The following is a 26,659-nucleotide window of genomic DNA, read 5'->3' as shown; positions in this document are numbered from 1 at the left end:
GAACTGACTGTAATATAATAGTAATAGAATATAAACAGTATTTCTGTTGGTGAACACATTGACTTTCCACCATTTAAATGTCTCACTCCTATCATAACAACAGACAGATGTGATCAAAAGAATAATCACAAACTGCAAAAAGAAAATGAAAGACACAATGAGCTTTAACAGGTGACACGTCATATTGTCGCTGATGCAATTCTTGGCAACTAGAGAGTGCAAACATCTTGGGATTTGTCAATTCATGCAGCCATTTGCAAATATGCGGCTTTGAGATCTGGCCTGTGTGTTGAGCAACACAATTGCTCAACTGTTAATCAGGATGTTATAAGTGCCTGAAGCAACGCAGATGCAAAGGCCAGTGCAGTGGTTAAGTAGCAGATTGACACCTGCATTGTGTTGCAACACTACAAGGGCAGTGGGGCAGCATAGTGATTAGATGGACCCACCAATCTAGCGTGACAGAAAGCATCTGCCCTGCTGAAGTGTGCTTGAGCAAGACACTGAAACTCTACCAGAGAAGAGAGCTACTCTCCGGATCATTATACGCTCAGCTCCCTGAGGAAAGAGTTAGGCTGAACTCACATTTTTGTAATACAGATAAACTCCTTTAGTTATACATGCCATGTCAGGCTGATTATTGATAACAAGATGACACATTAACTCCATATTTCAGTATTACTCACCATATTGATGGCATTTACCGGCCCGATGCTGTTGACAAACATGTCTGTGTGGATCACTGTTGGTTTGACTGCAAAAAAAGCACAGAAAATACATTTTAGAGATGATTTATCATACACTTGCACAACAAGTTTCAGAAGTTTTGTCTTTCATTATCAGTGAACAAAGGAGTGACATGATAATGCTTTGAATACGGAGCTGCTGTAAAAACATCACTGCTCAGCTAGCTTTCAGTTTAATGCCATGTTAAAATCTAATATACAGCTATATGATTAAATCATCTGAAAGAAGGTTTGAATTATTGCAAGCTGTCTGCAGTAAGGTCAGTAAAATGCAATGTGTTATCATGGAAATGGACATCAATTTCACAATAATATGAAACATCATTCTAATTTTGCTACAGGCAAAAGCAACCAACCGATTTGATATAACATATCAAGCCAATATTTGAATGCCAAATGTAAAAGAAAAACAAAACAGAAAATTGTTTTTTTTGGTTTAAGAAATAATGATGTTCTAACTGTCTCTTGTGATTGGCGGTTGAACTTTTCAATCCGTTGTTGCTGCCTGTGGCTACAGTATAACAAAGGTTGGAGAATTCATATTTTTATAATATCTGGCCCTATTCATGTAAGGTCCACTGTACAAGTTTATGTCACCCGGACATAAACTTAAATTAAATTGTCCAACTTTAATTTGACCACCCTATTACATTATCATCATTCTACCACGTCTAGGATACATCCGATAGTGCTGATGAAATAGAAACCCTTGTTCTTTTGAGTGCAAGCAGACTACATCAGAGCCTTCAGGGCCAACTTCATCTTCAAAAAGGCTTCCTGCCGACGTGAGATAATCACACGCTTTGTCTGTATTCAGGGCCTGACTCCCGTCCCATTTACCACAGTACCTTTGTGCCTTCTGCTACATCCCATCCATCCCTTTCCTACTCTTCAATGCCTCAGGCCTGTGAGCACCTCTTGATGACAAATCAGTTACTGTCTGTTCTTACGGACCTGCTGAGACGCACATTTAGGTTAAAAGTGCCCTGACATCTTGACAAAGATTGCAGGGAAGATTACAATTCTTAGCTCCCAAGAACACATATGTGACCTGCTCTATCGAAATCAGTCGCATTGACCCGAAGATACATTTTGAGTTGTATACACTGTTGGAAAGAGGATATTCCTAGCTTTCTAATGATATCAGGATTGTTTTTGTACTCCAAATATTAAGCGAAATATGTCCCATTATATAATGGCTGTCACCGAGTCAACATTTTGAGAAAAAGGCCTTCAAAGTTTTCTCTTCTCTGGAATTCATCGATCTGATTGATTATTAGCGGAGCAAATTATCAAAATACTACGGAGGGAAGATATTTTCGTTGGAGGGGAAGCGCGAGTGTGTGTGTATACCATAGACCAGTGCTTCTCAAACTTTTTTCAGTAATGTACCCCCTTTGAAACATTTTCTCAGCCGAGTACCCCCTGACCGACCCCGAACATCTTTGATAGAAAAAGCCTATATACATAATTACAATATAGTGATGTTCCATCAGTGTGTGATTTATTAACTCCTTCATGCATGAATTACAACAAACTAAGGATTTGTTCATCTTTGTGCATGAAAAAAAGGAGTTTTTCAATTGAAGTAATATATATGTTTAACAAACCAATGAACAAAATGATATATTATGAAAAACTATAAAATACAATACACACATTTGACATGTTTATATGAGGACCCCCTTAGTGGTTCTAGAAATATTTTATATAAAATTGTGTTTTCTATTTCACTATAGCCTATGCATGGTATTTATTTTAATTAAACTTTTTATTTATTTATTTATTTTTTTAAATCTCACGTACCCCCTGCAGTACCCCAACGTACCCCTAGGGGTCCGCGTACCCCCATTTGAGAATCACTGCCATACACTGTATATATAGTGTATACGTGTGTGTGTATTGTGTTTGTTTCCCGGGGAAAACACTCAACGAGAAACACCGGCTGTTGTTATGCCTGCTGTGACGTTAAGTTACTCCGTTCTCCGCTTGTAATTATGCCGTTACAAGCTTCAAAGTTGTATTTATCATCTGAATTTTCCGAAACAAGTTTAATATTCTGAAAGCCAAGACTTTGTTTAATTGAAATCAGATGAAAACAAACTGTAACAGACCCTGCCGTGTTATCTATGATTACTATACTCTTACATTCATAATTTCAGCCGGAGGGAGGGGGGGCGGAGCTGCGGAAGAGCAGATTGCAAGTGAGAGGTGCCTGTCTTCGTCCCTTTACAAGCTTCAAAAATGTATTTAACGTGTGATTTTGGAAATAAAAGTTTCATATTCTGAAAGCCAATACTTTGTTTGTTTAAAATCAAACAAAACACCCGAACCCCGAAAAAATAGTTTTTTACGTAAATCCACGTTTATTTTGAAATGAGCCGTTGCGACTTCCGACTGATTTCGATAGAGCGGTCACATATGTCAGATAACATTACAGCAGCGGTTACATCACAAACTGTTAAATGTTGCAAATGTATCTTTTCGTCATGTATTCACTGTCAAATTAATGCTTTGTCAGATGCTCTAGTCAGCCTTGATCAGTTATTTGCTGTGTAATGAGTATGTTTATGGATGACTGGAGAGGAGAGTAAGGTTGAGAGATAGCTATAGTGAGTGTGAGAGATATACAGATGGAGTGAGTGCAGTTTTACATCCATTTTTCATGTCACTCACAGGCAAACATACATAAATACATGCATTGCAACCCGTCCAAACTCACAAACACACGCATGATATATCAGTGGCATGGAAAATGAGTGCATGTTATTGAGTTGACATACTAAGAATGTATGTGATGCAGAAACGATGTAAAACTGGACTGGATTATTAGTACATCACATACTACAGTCATGGCATGAATAGGACACTAATTCGCAAAAAGACATGGCAAGTGGATATCTTTCATAAATGCAATAACAAGTGACAAAGAAACATCATTTCAAGAGGCCAGTGAACACAGTGGCTGTGCTAAGATTTCAGAGACAACATAACCACTACACATGAATATTGGTAAATACCTGATCTAATTAACTCATATTGTCCAAATACTGCACCATGCATGAGTTATCTAGACCTATTAGTTATTATTTGTGAGTTATATGGAACATCATTTTCTTTTAAAAGGCACTGTCCTTCATCAGTGTTAGGGAAATAATTGTCCTAGACTCCAAGATATGACGTGCATGACCAACCCTGACGTCTGTTATCTCCTTTAAGGAGATAGGCTGCTTCAGCCATAATGTTGTTGTTCCCATTCTATGACCAGGCAACCCTAGGTCACAGATGGTTTATTGTTGTGGGTACACTGGGACACTTCCTTCTCTGTACTCTCTGGACTCCAAGGTGTGAAATCTTCGAGGCCATACTGTAAGTGTCAGACGCAAGTAACTCAGTGTTCCCAACTGTTTAGGCTATCTTCTCAAATATGTTGATTACTCTCTGCAAAACCAGTTAAATGGGCTAACGAGAGAGAGGTGCTCCAGAATTGACGTGGCAACTCTACCGTGAAGTCAGAACCTCTGGCTCTTGGACTTGTGATGTGAATTCTCCGGCCGAAGCTCCAAATAAACCATCAGTGTTTGACATCAAAGCTCCTGCTCTTCCCGTGTCTCTTTCCTGAGTCGGTGACTCCCACTGCATTGCTACACAGAAGTTTCCCTTCCAATCAGCACCATGTGTGTATTTTGATTTAAGAATACACGTTTTCTCTCTCCCTCTCTTTCTCTCTCTCTGTCATATTTGCTTCAGTGTTCATACATACAGTAGACTCTGTGGGCATTAAAATTGAATGTGCATCACGATGGAATTCAAAGGGAGGCTGTGGCACAATCAGCAGTGAATCTAAATCCACAGCATTGCATCGCTGTGAGGAGTGGAGCAGCATCTTCACTTTGCTTCAGTATACAGTAGTTGGTTGATTGGTTGGTGGATCAGATGACAGTATAGCCAGCTAATTATAACCCCTCTGTAGCTGTGTTACTTGGCAGCAGCTGGAATACCAGCACTGAGTGAGCGAGAGTGTTTGAAGATGATGGTTAAGACGGTGGCAGCCAGCCACCCAGCTTCTCGGCGGCTCTCTGGGCTGAAGACGCACCTCAAAGCACATCTGAGCTGCTCTTCAATTTATAGCACAAGCCCACTTCTAAAGACTTCAGAATAATGATGCTGCTCTTCATGAAATGTGTCACATCATATGTAGCATTGTACATACTGTACATGAGGGAAACATAAAAGCCAGTTTGAACATCCATGTTACTTGGCTGCATCATTTCAGTCAATTCATTAGTCATGTTTTAAAGCTGCATCCTGTCAATTCTCTGCAGTTGTTCATCTGTCTTGGTCATTTGTCTCCCTACTTGGAAAGATTAGCCATGTTTACAATAGGCTAGCCATTGGGTAATTGTATCCTTGTGTTGTACTTGAGATGCTTTCTAATTGGCTGGTTCCATCAAGGAAGGTGAAGAAACCTTGGGGGAGGAGAGCAATAACCTCTCAGTGGCAGTTTTGAAGAATCACCTTAGGTCAGCAGTGGAGAGAGCAGTGGAGGACCGCAGCTCATTCCAAATGAGAAGAAAGCATGAACAATTCCCAAAAATGGATAATCGTTAAATATAAGGCAAGTTCAGAACTCCTTGGTTATGCCAAATGCCACAAAACCTCAATGTGCCTTTGCGTGTAGTATCCCTTTCTTTATCGTCAACATATCCAGTCTGCCTCTGCATGGGCATCGATCTAATAAGGGTCCAAATGCAATGAATTGTTTTGTTAATAGGTAAGTCTAACTGAAAGGTAAACACCTAATTATTTCAGAAAAATCAAGCATCAACCTCCTATAAATGAGTCAGTTAACTGCAAATAATATTATATAAAGCTTTTCAGTCGAAGACCACTTGTTTGGCCAAAGTTACAACATATAGGTCATTGTTTTTATCTTTGAAAGGTGTATTCTGCAGAGGTGGGAGTAAGTCCTACATGTGCAAGTCATGAGCAAGTCTCACGTCTTAACCTACAAGTCTCAAGCAAGTCCCAAGTCACTGTGGTGAGAGTCAAGCAAATCAAGTCAAGTCATTGCTCAGGTCAAGCAAGTCAAGTCAAGTGAGTCATACGAAATTCCCCCAGTTTCCGCATTTAAATCATCTAAAATATTGTGGTTATGAAAAGTTTAGTTGTATCTTCAACATAAACAGCAATGGAGAGTGGGGCGCTGAAATGATAACCCTATAAGTTCTAAAAGGGCTCTAAAGTGATAACAGGAGTAACACAAATATTTTACATCAACATGTTAAGCCTCCTGTCCTGGCTCCCCTTCAGCAGGGTCACAGCATTTCTCCATGGTCTGTCTAAGGTGCTCCCATATGACACTGTCTCATTGTTCTCCTAACTGTGTCCGTGCACAAAGAAATATTGCATCAAAGCCAATACAACGGAATAGTGGATGTACCAGGGCGCATGTGTGTTTGTGTGCAGACAGTGAGACATTAAGATTAAACACATTTATTTCATTTGGGAACACCCACATATACATATGGAGTTGGCCAGATGTGTGTAAATTACTGTTCATGGTCATTTGAAAACAAATGCCGTTGTCGAACACACACAAACACCGAACACACACACACACACACACAGAGCAGAGCTGAGCAGAGCACAAACACACACGCATCATGCGCCTTAGTGACCGGACATCTCCTTCATAAAACGAGTAATAGGGGGATTAATCGGGCAGTTCGATGTGTGTAGAGGTGTGTGGTTAAACGTAGCAGCCTGCGGTCGCTCTTCAGCTGTTCTAATGAAAGTAAACACAGTGAAGGCGTTGCGTAAAAGGCACAGCTCTTTGCACGCTGGTGCTGCACTTCTCAGAGGCGGAGTTACACGTCCCGCTGCCTCCTGGTTCTGTAGCGATTTCATGAAGTGAATGAGAGTCCGAATTTGAAATATATCTAAAATAATGTATGCACTGCCATTTCCCAACATAAACATTACAGTCTGCAATTAAACGGTTGTCTCCTGTGTGCTCCACTTCCTACTTGGTGCTCCGGTAACTTTCTCGTGCGAACGAGATACAGTATATATATTTTTTTCATTGCCCTTTAGGGGCTCCGTACAATACAAAAACAAATGCAAATATTTAATTATAAAAGTCCTTTCTAGTCATCTGTCTCAAGTCAAGTCTCAATCCATGAATACCAAGTCAAAGTCAAGTCTTTTATCAATGTAAGTCTCAAGTCCAAAAATCATGTGACTCGAGTCCCCCACCTCTGGTATTATGTTTTAATGGTGTGTGTTTCATATGACAGTTGCTGTTTCCCACTTCAAGTTTGTGTACACTACCGCAAGACAAAACACTGCATTTGAGCAAACAAATGGTAAGAGTCTCAGCTGCAACTCTATGACATAAACTGATAAGACGATTTGTTCCAAACCATTCTTGCCATTTCCTACTTTAATACAGCCCTTTGCCCCTACAGAGGTAGGGGTGAAGCAACTCACTGCTAGCATATATAGTGATACATCTGTATCTTTCTGTAAGAGTAACATATTCCGACTTGAACCCGTTTTCCCAGGAATACCGATCCATGAATCAAGTATTCAAGGGTACTGAATAGCTCCATATTCTGCTCCTGCAGATGGACGTGACAGGCTTTAGGATAAATGTGCACTTGACAAGGGAGCCCTGCCCAGCTGTCTGTCAAAGTGAAGGGAGTAAGCTACTTGTCTACTTCTCACATCGACAAGACAAGGCTTGCAGCGCCATGACGGACTGCTCTCCCAACCATAATGCATGTATGGACACAAACACGCATACACATTCTTTATAAAGAGCCCGGCTGCCTGTCATCACACAACACACAAACACACACATAGAATGGACCCAGGCAAACACACAAGGACACAGTGTACTAACCAGCATGGCGTAATAATTAACTAAATTATGTGCATATTAAACACTCAAGTGTTTAATTTTAACAGTGATTAGATCATACTGTATATGGCTACCATTGTCCTTTGGTGCCTTTATGCAGCAAGATTACAATATGTATTACATATGTATACATATTAGGGCTGTTCAATTCATCGTATTGTAATCGCAATTACGATTTTGGCTTGCAACGATTATGAAAACAACAACATCGAAATAAAACGATTATTTTATTTATTTATTTTTTTGGTTTTTCAGTTGAATTATACTTAAAGTTCAGGGTAATCAACTGTTAAAAACATACTGTTCACATCTTTTTTTTTAATAAATGGATGTTTTCAAAGTAAATGGATAATCGTTTTTAATAATCGTGATATCAATTATTGACCCAAATAATCAAGATTATGATTTTTGCCATAATCGAGCAGCCCTAATACATTATGTATATGTATCAAGTCACAAGAAGGTCACAAGTCTGAGCTACAGTATCCAATCCTTGACTTTGTGTTTTTAGTCGCTATCAAGTCAGTTGTCCATTTAGATTTAATGCCATGTAGAATTTCAAACGGAGTCAAAATAAAGTAGACTAAAAGTATGTGTCACTAGATAAGCTTGTCTAAAGTGTCTCCTCTCAGTTTGTGTCTGCAGATCATGGATAGTCTTCAATGAATGACAACATGGCAGGTTCCAGGTACTAGTGTTGTCACGATACCAACATTTTGGTTTCGATACCGATACCAAGTCAAGAATTGCGATTCTGATTCTTTTTCGATACTTTTCTTTTATTATTTTCATGATCAATACAATTGTAATTTATCTGTTAAGTGTTTTCTTACAACATGGTCTCTTCTTTACACTTGAGTTTATGTGATTTCTTTGATAGTTAACTTTATATTTTATTAACATGTACAGTACAGTAATATAAATAATTATTAGCAGATGTTAGCTACATTGGTAAGTTAGCTAAAAAGATAGCCATATTAGACAGTTATCATTGCCATTAATTGCCTCGTCAAACTACGAAAACGTTCGTTTGTCACAAAATAAATTACACTTGTTTGACTTAGATTTGAGGGCATGGGCTTGAGCATGATGTAATTATGTTATCTATCACATTCGCTAACCTGTCTGTCTTTAAATTATTTGCAGCTCTGGATGCCGGTCGGCGAGGTGTTTAGCCAAGTCTGATGTGTTGGCTCCCTTGGTTTGCAGGGATCTAAAACATGTCTTACAGACAGGCCTCGTGCTGTCCGTAGGCTTGCCCTCACTGTCAGAGATATAGCTCAAATACTTCAAAATTTAGCTTCTGGCGTCTTTTTTGTCAACAAGCCGAGGCGCAGCGACAGTTGCACTCCCACTTGCAGCCATGCTTCTCCTTTTCTCACATGCTCTGGCAGCTAGCGCGTGCATGAGAGAGGGGAGGGACTTAGAGCATTGGTTCTCAACTGGTCAGGCTTCGGGACCCACTTTTTACTTGGTCAATAAATCGCGGCCCAATATTTTTAAGCACTCAAATCCATTCAACAAAAAATCGTGCTGTAATATTTTCAGCATACAATATTAATTAAAGTGAAGTACAGTGCATATATCCCTTATATCCCTTCACAGAACTAAAGTATGCTTTTAAAAAAAGTTTATGAGTTAATGGAATCAAAGCTGAAAAGGCACATGTGCTGAAAACCCATCCCCAGAAGGGGGGTTTGGGGGGATTCTCCCCCAGGAGATTTTTAGAAATACTAACATACACTACACATTCTGGTACACTCTGAGAAGAAAATAAATAAATGTATTACAACCCGACATATTAATAATATTTGATGCCATTGTTTGTTTGTCACTTTGTTCTGACAGCTGAACTTGCTGCTCCACACAGAGAGTAGAGTAAAGAGGAGATAGTCTGTGTGAATTACTTTAAATTGTGGGTAAGGGTAGATAGCTCCCATTGTTCTGTGACCTGTAAGTCATCAAACCAGGGGTCATATTTCATTATGTGTTCATTTATATCTGAAGTTGTAACCATGGATGTATAAAGAGTAGTTATACCGCAAAGTTATTCTCTGTGGGGACTTCCGGCTACAATCTTGATTCTGATTGGCCAGAAAACTCGAAAAAACATCAGCAAATATGTTTTATTGAGTGGATGATCACTACGTGACAGAATTTTTCAAAACCGTTTATGGTCTCCGGTGCTTCCAGTCCAACGCCTACTGCATGCACAGCGTTAGAAAATCGGGCCTTCAAAATAAAGTTTGGCTATTTTCCCAAAAAAAAAAAATTCCCAATTTTTTTTTACATTTTTTTTTTCTTCTCTCACACATCCGCGACCCACTTCAAACGGGTCCGCGACCCACCAGTTGAGAACCACTGACTTAGAGCGTGCTTGAGAGGGTAAGGATTAAAACAGCGCTTTCTCACCGGAGTAGTCTACTTTTCCTCCTCATTCTTAAAGTACCGATACTAATGAAACGGAGGAATCGTAACGTTTTTAACGGCAGGGTATCGTGGTACCTTTCAAGTATCGGTACACCGTGCAACACTACCAGGCACTCATTCAGGTGAATGAGTGCTCAATTACAAATGTAGCAATGCACGTAGGTGTATTTCTTTATGATTCTGCGACTAAACAGATTAGCACCAACCTCCAATGTCAGGCCTTAGCTTGTTGTCATATCCGTCTAGTAGGCTGTTTAGGATGTGTGTAACGTCACTCTCGATCACTTTGGGAGTCAGCACCCACGTCTTGTTAGCAGTCTCATCATCTTCCTCAGTCTGGAAGGAGCTGCAGGAAGGAGAGAGAAAATAAATCAAGCAATCAATATATACTTTTTTAAACGGAGCAAGCAGAACTTTTCTGAGTGTGTTCAGTCACGTGTCTTAGAAAAAAGCAACACAGTGAGAAAAATGTCTGAATTATTGAAATGATTTATCGTGAAACAGAATAACTCCAAGCACACGGAACAAAACACCTTGGATAGACAAGCATCACAATCTAACTGTCAGCCTACCGCATTAGAGGTACTTGACTATAACTGACTTGGCCAGATCTGACCAATGAGAAAAAGCTTGCACCACCATATTATGTCCTTGTAATGCTTTATAGACATGATTTCCTAATAAGATAGTTCCTTGATCATTTGGTAAATATATGGTGCACATTTAGTGCTACATTTGTAATGCAAAACATGCAATTTCTTACAATTCTCACACTGTAAGGTTGTTCAGAATCAGATATTCATTTTTGGTCTACCCCTATTTCAATTCTTGTTTTCTCCATAATGTAAAGTACTAGTCTACAACATCATTTTTTCCCTGTAATATAGTTTCATTCTTGCAGCAATGTCATCTCAAGGCGATTTGTATCATGTATTTGTACCATATCAGGTGAGACTTGCCTCAGGTCTTTGCATCATATTTGTTAATTGTTTCGTAATCCCCTTGTTCTCAGTTTATCTGTGCCATAGAACAATGTCAAGATGTGCAGAAATGACGTAATAGAGACCAATCATGGCCTAAAAAGGACATAATGCTCAGACATATGCTCAGTAAAGGGGACATAACATAGATATATAGAGTTTATGGCCATTGGGAATTATGCTGTCTCCTAGGGTTAGATAATTTGGAGAATATATATCAAATCATGTTTATTTTCAATAGAACCTACATCACTACAATTGTGTTGGTAATGCTTAATTTAGCTAATGTAGTTGCATAGTCAGCAACTTTGTTAGAATCAGTCATGCAAACTCCGATCAGTTTAGACAGCTAATGTTAGCATTAGTGTAGAGTACATTTGACATAGTGTTATATGCCCATCTGGACGGCTTCATCATGAAGATGAATATATTCCTCTGTTAAGAATAAAGTTTAATTATGGTCACACTTTTGAGTTGTGTTGGCTTTCTTCAAAGCAGCCAGCTGGGATTCGTGTAATGAAGGCCTATACATTTACCCAAGCTAGGTTTTACTACTACAATAAGTAAAATGTAACTAACATGACTTTGGCAATGTAAGATTACAGTCTTCCCACTGCTTCGCAAAATGGCCGGCCCTTCATTGCATACACATGACAGGAAAGTCTAAACAAATGTTAGAAATGCATATACTACTGTGAGGCCCATAGTTGAAGAATTGACAGCCTCAGCTCCATTCATTTGAATAACTTCTTTGTTTTGAAAAATTCTAAGATGTCAGTGTTGAGGAACTTGACATCACATTTGTTTTGGTGAATCATAAGTGTCACTCTTAGAACCCCCCAAGCTTCTGTGAGGCTAGAAAGACAATCCAATTGTGCTAAGTTTACTTGCTAAGTTCAGAAGTCTCAAACTGAAAAGATAATGATGCTTCAAAAGCCCCTGACCACAAATACCATCCTGACGAAGCAGTGAAACTTGTTCCAGTTTTATCCTACAGACAAGTGGGATTTTAGAAAAGTATACTTCTGGAATAAAGGTGTTGTCTCTGTTACATAGACATTTCTTGAGACCAGAATAGACATGAAGGTATGGCAAGGCATAAGGGCCAATTAATATGCTGACAACAAAATGTCGCCAGGTGTTAATCTTAATATTAATACACCAGCATTCAACCATGCTCTTTTTGGGGGGCTTTGTTTGTTGTTATGTTAACTTATGAATTACAACAATATGTAATGGAATATGGCTGAAACACATGTTTTACAGCTCCTTCAATGTGTGCAAATTCCTTGTTTATGCCTTAAATAGAAGCCTACTTCACTTGTTACAAGGAAATGTACCTCAGGTGACCAAAAACGTTGAAAAATAACACAGACATCAGAAACAACTTAACAAGACAGAAGGGAGAGACTCAAATTAAGAAAGATTTGGAGAATTTGCCAGTAGCACAAAAGAGCAACAGTGAAAAAGTTGGGATCTTTCGGCTTTAGAGAATTGAGAGGTAAAAATACTTCTGTATTAAATAATAAAGAACCAGTAATGGTAAAGCAGAAGGATAGAGGCTGTGATAGCTTTCTCATGTTCTTAGGCTGGGTGCAAGGAATAATGTTTTGACCAGTACTCTTTCTGAGACTGCATTAAGTGCCATTAAGTGCCACCCATCTCCCCTGTAACACTAATGCCCAACACATTAAATCTTAATATTCCTTCTCAGGTGGAACCTTTTAGATAGGCCTTACTGGATGTTATAAACATATACATATCCAGGGAGTATATCTCTCTGTCAAAAACAGTCCAGATGTATTTATATAAAGATGGATAGACAAAAAGATAGAGATAGGTGGATATATGGGTAGATCGATAAACAGGCCATAGAAGGGTGTATGATTTGTAACGTCTGTGTGTTTCTTTTTTAGTCTACCGCATTAGCATCATCTATATTCATCTCGCATCTTGCATATGGAAATGCTCCAAAGACAAGCGGATCAAAGGGAGAGCCATGTGTTCTCCACTGCAGTCAGATCTGAAGTTCTACCGACTAATTTGGTACCTGAAGATCCACAGAGAGGTATGCCAGTGTATGTGTGCATGCTTTTATGCGTCTGTGAGCTTATTAGTGTTTGTTTTTCATGCATATGTATGTCAGTGGCAGTGTATATAATGATAGAGAGCACTGGAGGTAAGTGTTGTGCTCACAGATACTTTCATTGAGGACAATCTGATATATTCGCACATACTAACCCTCCACATTCAGTGCTGTCATCAAAAAACACTCTTACATCCCGTTTAAAACGTGCCCGATCGGAACAGGCCCATTAGTTGCCCTCCAGGTATTGCTACTAGCAGCTTTGTCGAGCAACGATCATACAGACAACTTCACACTCGACACTGCATTTCCTGGGGTTCTCAGCAATACCCGGCAAGTGTGAAGTTGATCTAATGGATGGTTGTTGAGGGAAAATAGAAAGTAAGTCAAACTGTATATTTAGATACATACATTCATACAGAGAGACTCCATTTTTGTTAAATATGCAATATGTCCGTACTACAAAGCAGTTCTTTCAGTTTTCATGTAAAGCGGTAGGTAGCTGCTCCTGTTTCCTCGGTTTTACACATTCATGAGATGGTCTTACTGTAGTAGGGCAAAGCCAGCAGTACAAGCTAAGAAACGTCTATGTGCTCTCCATTAGCATCCACATTCCCTGAGCTATGATTAGTGCATGTTTCAAATGAAGGAACCAAATCTAATGAATGCTCATACTTATTAACAGCAAACACAATATTTGCCTTCATCCATGGCAACAACACAACAAACCAATCTTGCACATCACATTGCTTCAATAACCCTCCTATCACAAGCTATACTGTTAATTAAACAAAATGCCTTGGCTACTTTTTACTAGTTAATAAACTGTAGTCATTCAAAGTGGATTCAAATGGTGTTTCTGCTTATTTACTCAAGCTGTCAATATCGAAAAAAACATCTGCAGTTATGGTTCTCATATCACCTGGACCCTCAGCATGTCAATGAGAACCAGTTTAGGCTTCACTCAGTCCAATCTAAACCAGATCCTATAGACAAGATGACATTGGCTTGCGATGTTGACTTGTATCTGCCAGTGATGAAGTACAATGAAGTAAACTAGGTTGAAGTTGTGTATCACGATTAAAGGGCCAATCATAAATACCTTCTTGGACTATTTAAAAGTGAGGTTTCACTTAACGATGATGTAAACAAACCCTGAGCGGCAGCATCATGAAAATATGAATTTGTAGTAAAGATGCTGTCTAACATTGGTAGAATGAAGAGGCTTGTAAATCATTAGGGGAGTGGCAGCTGGGTTCAATTGTTGGTGGGGTAAGCTGCATGTAAATGGTGTTGCTTTGAGCATCTTGTAAACTGGAATATTACAGTGTGTCTAAATATAATGCAACATTTAGTGTTTAGTAGTAAAGTCTTCCATGCATGCTTCTGTGGACTAGTTTTAAAAGTATCCTCTCTCTACTGTAGTATCCTCGTTCACCTGCTGTGTACCTGTGGCCTTAAAATAGAAATGGACAAACCCTTTTGGACTTCGGGTAGTACAACTATATTTATCAACAGGATTCCTTAGAATAAAGACAGAACTAGTCAAAGCTAAAGTGAAAATACTTCAGAAAGGCCACCTGGAAATAACAAGGCATGTTATGGACTAATATCCATGACCCTACTTCAGCTCTTATTATACTGACTGGGTTGGGTGATTGGGGTTAATCACAAGTGTTTTTAATTCATAAAACTCTGTCCTGGAAATATAAAATCACTCTGACCTTAAGACCTCCTGGGAGTGAATATGACAGACTGTCTACAAGTGTAAGCTAGAGACAGCTATGAGCTTGGACTGTCGTCTTCTACTGTTCTGTCAAAATGTCTTAAATCCACATAGGAACAAATACGATTGACATCTGTGGGCTATCAACAACTTTTGTAGGAATTCTGAGACATAAATACATGGTAGTCATTATAGACATACATGACAGATTGACAGTTTCATCCCATGCCTTCCTGAGTAATGACAAGAGGCAGATAATGAGGGAGGTTTTGGCTGAATCCAATACACTATAAGTTTCCCTTTTAAATGTATGGAATTGTAAAGGAGCTGCACTTACTTATGAAGTGTACCTGTATAAGGTATAACTGGAAAGCAAAAGTGGCTTGCTGGACTGTTCTATACATTTGGCATACCATGTGTGTACTCTTCTGAAATGTGTCTGACATCAGCCACACTCCTCCCAGCTCAAAATGATGTTGTTGTTTGTGTAATTTTACGTAATAATTCAGTCTCATTATCTTGCTAGCACGGCAATGTTAGCTAGAAATCAACAGTGCAAATCTAGAAGTAATTTTTTTAACAGCTGAAGGCTTACGTTTCTTTATTGTTAATTGTCTTAAATACACATAATGCAAACAACAGGTGACTACAGTATATGGGTGAGTGTGTTGTTGGCAAGGTATCCGTTTGGTTCTTGTTGTTAAGCAAGATGACCTTTGGTTAGGTTGCTGTTGGAGGTTTTTCTTAAGCACAACTACATTATATATTGTATTGCTTACACCTTTTTGATCACCTTTTTGTAATCTTGTATTGCTGGCATTGATACATGGCATTATCTGTATTTTCAACATTGACATTTCAAGTGATGAGGGATATACAGTAGTTAACTTCACAAGACTAAATCAGCAAATAAGATAATTGTTATGGTGTGACATTGTAAAACCCTGAAATGTAGCGTTTGTACTACTATATATTGAGAAAATACATTGTTGACATCTAGTAATAGCCTGGTAACCCTTCTAAAAGCATGTTGTGCATTTCCTTTCTTTGTCATATTATGGCAGGCATTACATTTCATTAGCTCCTATAATCAAACAATTATTTCCACTAACAACATTCCTGAAATCTGACATGTTCTATTGTCCCATACGTATGTGTATGTCCATTAAACCAAAATCAGTCTTAATCCATGACCCATTTAAATTAGTATATGTTCTGGTGTGGTTATGGTTAGGTAACTAAAAACAGATGTTATTTTTCGATTCACAACATGTTATTATATTCTAATATTCGTTTCCCTCTCAAAATGCTCGAGGGGAGTTTGCAGAAGAGTAAACATCACTTAGCAAAAGAAAAGAAAACACCAGTATGCTTCCTCACTCTGACATCACTTCCTCCTATCATGGCCATATCCTAGTGGATCCTGGGCCTACATATGAAGTCTAATTACAAGACGATGGATCATAATCCCAACACATTAGTATGTTATCTGTAAATGTATTGTACTATTCTACTTGAGGCTGTACAGGGAGGCTAATGTATGGTGGTGCAATCAGACATCACTACACATAGTAACTGTCAATGAGTCACAAAGTAGCATAGATTACTGCAACATGCCAGAGGCCTTGAGAGATGTCTTATGTAACAAGTTCCATACATGAATCACAAATGACGTCCAATGCAATATTCCCAAGCAATAGATGTCTAATTAGCTAATTATTAAACAGGACTTGAATGACAATTCGAAAAGACAAAATATCTTGCTGACATTGGGGCATAGCAAGGTATTAACAACACATAATGAATGAGTGTTTACATACACAGCTGTGATTTGGCCTTGTCATGTTTATCTACAGTATAAGGAGCACCCGAATGTTAAATCTTAGTTCATTAGGTTTGAAACACCCATGGAATGCATACAATCCATAACTTATCTATACATCTCAATTGTGGTTCTAAATGAATGGGGAAAGGTGTAGTGTTTACTCATGCATAATGTGAACATTACTTGTGCATACAATTAGAAAAATACACAGGCCTGGCAATGGAGGCTGGGCAGGGAGCCCTGAGGTTGCGATCAGTATGACGGTGATTGAACGTCGTCTGATTTATCTGCCTCCATTTTTCACCCTCAAGCAGCACAAGACGAGAGCGAAGCGAGGAGCCTTGCCACCCTTCCCCTTGGCTTCTCTCTCCTTAGTAAACGGGAATAATGTCTTGACAGGGACAACCGAACAGCTTCTCTCAATAAACCCGAGTATGCACCTCAGTAAAGCTGAAATGGCAGTCCTTTGCTTGTGTGTGTCTGTGTGCAAGACAAGGATGAGTCCATATGTCTTCTCCTTGTCCTTATTGTGCCTTTACACTTGCATTTTCTGTGTGATTGTCTGCCATTTTGAAATGCTTTTTTATCTCAAATACGTGGGATGAAATGTACCCTCAGTCATACTCAAGTTGTCTTTATAACAAGCGATTTTTAGTAAATAGCTGTTCGAGTTCGGCCACATCCAACACCTGCGTTTAATAATGAGGCTTTAGTGTCTTAGAATATACGTGATCCTTAAAGACAGCTTAGCAGAGACTATATGCAGCCTTAGCTTCAAGCACATTAGCCTGCCACTATGCTATTTCTAACGCTGGACAGATTGTGTGAGATACTGGTCTGCTCATAGATTCGCTTATCTGCAAAATGCCCGGTATTACATTATTTTATTTCCACATCCGAGTAATAAAGGCAGCTTGTATCCGTTGTTCGCCTAAATGTTATGTGAAAAAAAATAACCCACGGCGTCTCCAAGTAACGCGATGCATGTGTCGCTGTGGAAATCTAAAAGATCACACGTCCATGTCGAACCACAATTAAACGTGCAGTATTTACACTACAGTATTCCTTGATTTGTTCAATTACAACTAGATCGTCCAGGATCCCTCTGAATAGCAGGGCTGTGTTGGCATTGTATGGGAAGAACCGCAAAACGATGTGTTTTAAAATAAGACACGCTACACATCAAAGCTGACAAAGAATCATGATTTGGAGAGGAAATATCACTCATGAATAGCTTACCTTGTCGGGAGATTAACGACAATAAACACCCAGAGAAACAGCTTCAAGGGGAGGGAAGGCTTCGCCATTGCTGTCGAGCATTTGGAGGCTACATTTGGTGAAGCCATCGTCACCATCTTCGTTTCCTCTTTATTGCAGATGGACGTGTCCGTCTATTTACTGGGTTCCTCTCTACGATACATTACGCACGTTAGAAGGAGCGGGTCTGCAAATCTAGACCCGAGGCGGACGTACGGTGAAGTGAAATCAGCCAAAACAAAATCGATGCGAGTCTTGATTTCGCGTCGCTCGGTTTTTTGTTGCGTGTCTGTTTGCCGAATCGTCAGCCTGGCAAGGCCCTAAAAAATTGCCACAGACGGCAAAGCCCCCCCCCAGTAATATGCTTCTCTAAAATCAGCTGCTGAAAAAAGCAGTGGAGCCACAGTCTGGATGCAGATTAACAGTGGGGTCAGAGAAGAGCTGATGCACGTTGCTGCAGCACGGAACAACACATGCGTGGTTTCACCGAGCGGAAGCAGGGCTACAGTGAATGGGAAAATAACCTTAGCTTGCTGCTACAGACCAAATGGTGGTTTTATTTCTCACCACCGGCACAGTTTTTATATAATCTTTTTTAATGACAAAATCATATTTTGCAGTTATGATGTAATTACTGGCTGCTGGTGTAGCTGCTGCCCAATAATGTGAAGCAGTTAACATAATTTAATGTGGGGGCTTACACAATGAGATATATAAGGTGACATCCTGTGGTCCCTAACAGACTAATGAAGAGCAAGTATTCCCTTTTATGCAGTGTCAGTGACTACAATGAGGTTACATAGAAGACTGATAGTTGTAATCATGTTTCACTTGCACTTTTCCTACATACAATGCAGACAAAGAAACTCTTGTATAACGTAATTATACAAATAGTTGTGTGTGTGTGTGTGTGTGTGTGTGTGTGTGTGTGTGTGTGTGTGTGTGTGTATGTGTGTGTGTGGTCTAGCATTACTATACTTGTGGGGACCTACATCTGTTTACATAGTCACGTGTGGGGACTGGCTGCCCTTACAAATTGGAGGTCCCCATGAGGGGGATCATTAATTTTAGGGTGAAGACTTGGTTAGGTTTAGGATTAGGGTTAGGGTAAGGGTAAGGGTAAGGTTAAGGGTAAGGTTAAGGGTAAGGGTAAGGGTTAGGGTTAGGCATGTGTTGGTTATGGTTAAGGTTAGGATAAGTCTCCAGGAAATGCATGTAAGTCAATGTAATGTCCCCTGCAGTGATGTATACATGGTATGTGTGTGTGTGTGTGTGTGTGTGTGTGTGCGTGTGTGTGTGTGTGTGTGTGTGTGTGTGTGTGTGTGTGTGTGTGTGTGTGTGTGTGTGTGTGTGTGTGTGTGTGTGTGTTCATACAGAGCTATTTAGAATCCTAAACGACCCACCGGCCTGAGTGGAATGCAGTCACGCTTTGAGCACCTTGGACAGCTCTATTAGTTTCATCTGCAAAACAAACCACCAATCAGCACCAAGGACAGCTACTGTCAGTTTGTTGCTGCTTGAACACTGGCTCTCAGGGCCCAGTTGATTTGACAATATAACAAAAAAATACTGTCAAATGCAAAAAGGGAACTTATTCATTGTTTGTTTCTGCTAATTTAGTACACAAATTGATTGTTTGTCTGAATAGGGTAGAAGCAGCCTGTGCCAGATGATATATGTACATTCTCTTCTGTAATATATCTGCTTTTACAAGTCTTTGAGATATTTTGAAACCGATCCAGAAAAGGCATCCCAAGGTTTACATTATTGTCCTTTGTAAGGTGCTCTAGTACCCATTTCAATGTCCTTATGTAAGTATACTAATGCTCCCCCCTTGGAGGGGTGTAACTTCTTACCAAGGACTCCTTGAGGTGGCGTTTGTGAAAAAAAAATGTGTTCATAATCTAAAATAGAAAATTGTAGCCTATCACAGACTGTCTCATACATTACTTTGATAATGCTGTTACACTGCAATATCTCTCTCTCTCTCTCTCTCTCTCTCTCTCTCTCTCTCTCTCTCTCCTCTCTCTCTCTCTCCTCTCGCTCTCTCTCTCTCTCTCTCTCTCTTATATTGTGCTAGTAGTACATGTTTTTAAATGCAGACAATAAAACATTAAGCAACAGTATTGACAATATGTTGTGATGTAGATGTCACCAAAATTAAGCTAAACATAGCAAATAACACGCATATTAAGGGGTGTTTGTTAGGACTGTGTGTGATGTGAATGCCTAGAGCAAAGCAGCTCACGTGTCCTCAGCAGCTTTGTTCGGTCTTCTGTTTTGAGTGACCCAAGGACACTGCTTCCAAATTTCCATTGTCAAGTGTGCAGACTAGAGGCTGAAGATAGGTCAGTGTTATTTCTGTTCTTCTTTCTCTGTCTTTTGTTTTTTGGTATTGTGTCCATATCCAATAACATGTTGTTGTCAAACACAGAAAAATACAATGAATTGAACTGATTTAAAATGAAATCCTACCAGTGTGAAAGGTATAGTTAGCAGCAAAAAAAGTGGCAGGTGCAGTGGAAACAAGCAGGTGCTTTCAGAGTAGTCGTCTTGTCGTGGTGCATTAGCCCGAATTCCCTTCTGAACAGTTTTTCTACAAGCATGCAGGCAGTGAACATGCTGCATCATCACTGTTTTAGTCCCATGAGGTGACAGCCAAAGTGAACTGCACTGTTCTTATCACATAATCTGCGTACTTAGAAACTCATTTACTCGAAAGACAACCAGACGTTTCCTTATTTTTTTAAAACACAAGATATTAAAATTCAACTGTGGCAATCAAAGTTGATTGTAGCTGTTTCCGCCTAAGTGTGACATGCATGGAAGATGAGCTGTGTCTGATTTGAAAACACCGTCATGTGTTTGTGGCAAGTGAGGCTCAGTGTAGGTTAATCATCTTGAGGAAATTGACAGATGCTTCATCAGGGCAGGATGCACAAACCAGCAGCCAGTAAACAATTACGAGATGAAGTCTAGTCATTTTTTATTAATATTCTTATAACCATTTTTTCAATTCCCTTTCCCTGGCCACACCTCCCAATAATAAAAAAATGTGGATAAGGGCTTCAAAAGCCAAAAACGCAATGCCGTTTTTTACAGCAAAAAAGGCCGTAATACTTACAAAACACATTGCATTTAACTGTTATTTGTTTTGTTTTTTATGCAGGTAAAACTCTACGTGTACTAGTATTATTAGTTAAGAGAAATAGCAGAGAATAGTAATCTCCATTGCCCATACAGTATTTTAAATGTTGTATTTCTACATATCTACGGTTTGGGAAAATTCAAAGGAAAGATAGGCCATCCATATCATGAATTATACATTAAACTGGTCATAACACAGGCACACACACACACACACACACACACACACACACACACACACACACACACACACACACACACACACACACACACACACACACACACACACATATACCGTTCAGTCCTGAGGGCCACGGATCTCTCCCTGCCCAGCGGCCATGTCACCGCCGCTGTCAGAGACTCTAGCCATGCAGGTCATGACCCAAACACCAGCGTCATGAATACTGGTTAGCAGTAGGAGGTATTGATCTAACCAAGACGAAATAAGTCATTTAGAGAAATTCAACACAGGAGACTAAATCGCAACAGTTAATTAACCCATGTCGATGTATTATGTTTGTGGGAGACACTCACTGTTGGGTGATAATTAGATTTGTCTACTTTTAATCTAAATGCCTTATACCAAATATTTATTCTGGTTATACAAGGCAACACACACACACACACACACACATACACATACACACACACGCACACACACACACACACACACACACACACACACACACACACACACACACACACACACACACACACACACACACACACACACACACACACACACAGACACACACACTCACACTCCCAAATGAGATGAGGTTAGATCCACTTTGTTCAATAATACCAGCAACAATTTGACCCATATTGGCGCGTTCACATCATAGATGCACCCGGGCTCGACCTGTCCAATTCAGATGTATAGCACAAATACATGTAGTAATCTAAACTGTGTATTTGACTATAGTGTCAGGGTGAGTGGATGAAGATATTGAGCACAGTAGAAGGCTGATATTACAAATTACAAAGCATCCAGGGTTTTCATTTCTGTAATCAAACAGATTGGTTGCATTGTGGGCAGTGAGAGTACTGGCATTTGAAGACTTGGTTTAGTGACATGTCTGCTCAAAAAACATTTCAAGAATGACTTCATCATTTATGACCCCTGTTCTTTCTGCGGACAGGATGGCACATGTGGGGCTAGTTGTTTTGATATGTTGTGCCATCTGTAGATATGAGCTGAGGAATGTATAGTCTTCTATAATGGCACCATTGGACACACAGATGCCCAGTTTCACTATCATTCCAGTTTTACAACCCACACATATGCTGTCACAGCCCCGCTCTGTTAGCATCAAGCTGTGGGAGCAGAATGATCTACTGCAAGCACTATTGGATATGAGAAACATGCTGACATTCAGACCACAGTTACGCAACATCAGAATCAAAAATCCACAAAGAAGGTAAACATACACAACAACAACACACTTCCTGAGAGGATTGTACTGCAGCAAAGACAAGACCTACAAAACAAGAGCAGTGAAACTGGAGTGGACAAATGCAGTCTAAGGCCAGGTGGCCTGTTTATTCAACATAGCAAATGTGCAAACACATCCCTTCTCACTGAGAGCTTTCGGACATGAACATGAGAAAGCACTTTCTGTGGTCTGAAATAACTAACATTTTTAAACCACATCTGAAATGCCATTGTAGGTTTAATGCACTTTGTCTCTAACTTGTTCTTAGTCCAACAGACTTGTTTGTGCATTCTGCCAAGCCTGTTGTAAAGCACTACTTTCTTTCAAATCTATCTTTATTAAAGTCCGCATTTAGAAATGGTTCCTTGATCTCACAACATGTCATGCTGAGTCATTCAGTTCTCTCAGCTAAATTAATGAGGGCCCAAATTAAGAGTAACATCAATGCGTCTCTTGATTTGCTGCTCTGTGTTTTTCCTACAAGATGATAATGATTCCTGTTCTACTTGAGAGACAAAGTCAACTACAAGAAGAATGTTAAGGAAGAAACTCGTGGGCATTCTCGTAAGGTAGTGGCTTTGGAAATAGAGAGGCGAAGTCCCGCCCATCTACTTCCGGTCCATGGGACCTTATTTAGGAAAAAGTATATATTGAAGTCAATGGGGAGAGAAAACGTATCTTTCGATCCCGTTTGAATTGTGCCACGAATTACACATATGATGTTTGTCAATCTTAAAAAATCATTTCCATGTCAAAAAAGTGACAGTTTGTCGTAAAACTGTTGAAATATAAGACTATGAAAAATACGCAAATCCCAAAAGACTACAAATCCCAGAATCCCGGTCCCGCATGCTGGCTCTTACGGAACCGACTAACTCCCCTTGTGTGTATGTACAGCTCTCAACATGCCCAGACTTGTAGTGATTTTCACCTCTTTTAATACTTTTCGCCTCATTCTGAAAGAAAGAAGTGAAATGTGCCAACGTAGCGGCCGTCTTGGTGTGTGGTGCGAGACGGGAGATGTAGTTCATTGAGCGGTTTCACACAAAAAATGTGTTACTTCACAGTTTTACAACACATTTTTATTTTTTTGACTTGTAAAATGTTCTTTTAAATTGACAAACATTATATTTGTAATTTGTGGCACAATTCAAACGGGATCGGAAGATAATCTTTCTCTCTCCATTGACTTCAATGCATACTTTTCAGAAATACGGTCCCATGGAGCTCCCCCGGAAGGGGAGGGACTTCGCCTCTCTATAAGTATATTTTCTCATCGTTTTCTACTCACGAGCATTTTCTCCCATGATATTAATGCTCAATAGGACCCTACTATTTCCCCCAAAAAACGAACTGCACCCAAGTATCTCAAGTACCTTATGTAAACACTGTATTGTTCTTACTTATTTCATTTTTACTATTGTATTTTTATTGGCTTCTCTTTTGAAAATATCATGTTACAGCTTGAGCACCTTGAGGTTATCAGCTGAATAACAACCACCTTATCACCATGGAGGATAATGTTACTAGAATAGGATTGATGTGAGATGCCAACAACCTCCTCACTGCGAACAGTCGGCTGCAGAGGGTGTGAACTGTTTAAGACGTGTTGGGCATTTTGATTAGTCAACCTGAAGGGTGCACACACCACCAAATCAAGCTCCTCTCAGGCTCTCATCCTCACACTGTTTGCATGTCACCTAGATAACTATGTGGACTCTGTTAGATTCTGGGTGGATCTCACTTGAAATACTGCTCTTGGCTCTGAAAGTAAGCATATATGCTGAACGATGGACATATTAGGGGGAGTGAAGGTGCACTTAAGCAGGATGCTGTACTGTAAAGCGGTGACATATAGATTGTAGCTGCTTGTTAAGCTGAATCTGCCAATAAAGTACAATGTAATGGAGACTAGTCCAATCTTTAATGTGAAGGTTTGAAAGCTACTTTGACAAAGTTCATGAATAATGAAGCATCACATTCCTAAACATAAGCCTGTTTGGGTCAGACATCATTATGTAAACGTTGTGTGGTCTAAAACCATGCCTTTTATTTGTTGATTACAATCATTGTATACACAATATACATTCTTCACAGCTAAGCAATGCCCTTTACATTAATCACATTTGAAAATATATTAAATCAAAATGAAATAATATCCATGTAACTAATATTGTAATTCATTTTGTTTACTTTTACAGTTGTTTCAACTTATTTTAATGAGTGGAAATCAGGTTGAAAAGGACATTTTCTCTGGCTCTATCTAAATTGGTCTGATCCATTAAACCATGCATTGTATATGGATTGAACAAACCATCAGGATTATTTGGATATTCAGTTTTCTCTAAGCCTGTATCAGTCAAGCTTATTGGTCTGCTCTCCATGAGGCATGCACACATGCTCCTGAATGGTGGCTGAGGCGCCTGCCAGCATCTAACCTCTCCACTGTGATCAGGGGGAAATTCAGCTGGTTGATTTCATGGCCTCTTTATATGGTATTTGGTCTGCTTGACGTTAAGCAGGTATAATCTCCACTCCCAAAGGTAGATCACAGGGAGTTTCTGCTTTCAGCTCTGGTATTATTTCTGAGGCTTTTATGTTCTCTTCAGGGTCACGGCTTTATAGAAAAAACAAACCACAATAGAGCCCAAAGTCACGGATGCAGAAACCACAGATTGCATGTGAAGGAGAACATGCCAGAACGAAAGAGTGGTGCAATTTGCAGACAGAGGACTGCCAAGTTAAAAGATGGATGGTGGAATATGTGGAGAGGATTTGTTTAGACTATGTATGTGTCACACCCTCAGGAATTAGTCTACTTTTTTTCTAAAGCCTTTTGTGTGAGGGGGAAATAACTGCTTCTACACCGCGGGTGCCAATTCCAAAGTATGTATCTGCTTTGGGATGTACTTACTGTATGATGCATTTTTCTATCAAAAGTAAATCTCCCTCATCACCATCAAGATTAGCTGTTCCATTGGCTGAATGCTAACCCCTTGAACATGTCAGCAATGCTTCTAGAGCTGTAGGGAACAACTTGATACTGCAATCCCAATGCGTTTCTGCCTGTGGCCTTGATGCACCCCGATGTTTTCAAAATAAAGTTGTTCCCCTCAACACTGCATGCGTTGCTGGTATTTTCACCTTGAGGGTGGCCTCTCTGTTTTCATTTACCTTGCTTTATAGTTGAAGATGTGCCAGAGCCCCACTTTGTCATCTGAAGAACACTAATGCCCTGTCCTCCCCCATTCATCATGGGCTGGAGTTTCCAAAGAAACTTCAAAAACATTGTTTGGAAATGATCTTGTTGGCCCGTTCTTTGTCGGGAGATTGAAATAGCTGTTAAGACGCATATTTACCTTGATTACAAAGCTCTAATGTTGCCTGATGCATGCGTCGGAAAAGAGAAGAGGATGCTAGCAATGGCTGTCACTAAATGGACAGTCCCTAGGGAACTCTTCAGCATCACATCGCCCATCAGCTATAAAGTCTTGTCTTGCATCCAAAGCACCACACTAGAAAAGGAGCCATTTCATCTGTGTTCTGCTATACACTTAACATCCCTTCAGATGGAGTCTCTTAAATCATCTATAAAACAGCAGCGACATTCATTCTGAAGCTCATATTTTGTCTTTATGTCTCATTTTGGGAATATGAAAAGGCTCTCCTAATGGCGACTCACACTTCTGCAGATTTGTAAAGAGAGCACCTCTGTTTCTTCAATTGATCATTAACAACATAATCACCAGGTTCTCATGGAATATGGCAGCTTGATTGGGCTGTAACTGTGGAAGAATGTGTCGTAATAATATGGACAACATGATGACTTGAATACGAGAACAAGAGATTCCAACCACTAGCGATTAAATAACAGGATGTCCGCGGGGTCTTAAAAAGTATTAAAAGTTGATCAATCAATTTAGCGAAAATTAAGGCTATTAAAAAGTATTAAACGGCATTTTCCAAGGTATTACATGTTGTAGCTTGTTTTCAATAAGTATATAAATGGTCCAAAGAGGTTGTATTCTACAGTCTGCCTGAATGTAATCATGGCGTAGGTGTGTAGTGTGATTCTGTGTCGTTTATTTATGGCATCCCGTT

General features: G+C 39.6%; 1 protein-coding gene across 2 annotated transcripts in view; it reads right to left on the bottom strand.

The window, feature by feature from the left end:
• gabrg2 (gamma-aminobutyric acid type A receptor subunit gamma2) overlaps window positions 1-18,491 on the bottom strand; it is a 56,123-nt gene extending 37,632 nt beyond the window's left edge. Inside the window, exons 1-3 of one of the 2 annotated variants that reach the window (XM_034206644.1) lie at window positions 17,958-18,491; window positions 10,308-10,447; window positions 687-754 (exon numbers count right to left, since the gene is read on the bottom strand). In XM_034206644.1, the coding sequence (XP_034062535.1) occupies window positions 687-754; window positions 10,308-10,447; window positions 17,958-18,073 (324 nt within the window). In that variant the 5' untranslated portion in view covers window positions 18,074-18,491. The remainder of the gene's footprint in view (window positions 1-686; window positions 755-10,307; window positions 10,448-17,957) is intronic. The other variant, XM_034206645.1, reaches the window with a different exon arrangement.
• Window positions 18,492-26,659: the final 8,168 nt, after the last annotated feature.

This window comes from Gymnodraco acuticeps, unplaced genomic scaffold, assembly GCF_902827175.1.
Source record: "Gymnodraco acuticeps unplaced genomic scaffold, fGymAcu1.1, whole genome shotgun sequence".
Lineage (NCBI taxonomy): Eukaryota > Metazoa > Chordata > Actinopteri > Perciformes > Bathydraconidae > Gymnodraco > Gymnodraco acuticeps.
Note: the sequence above shows the minus strand (reverse complement) of the source record. Positions and strands in the feature narration are given on the sequence as shown.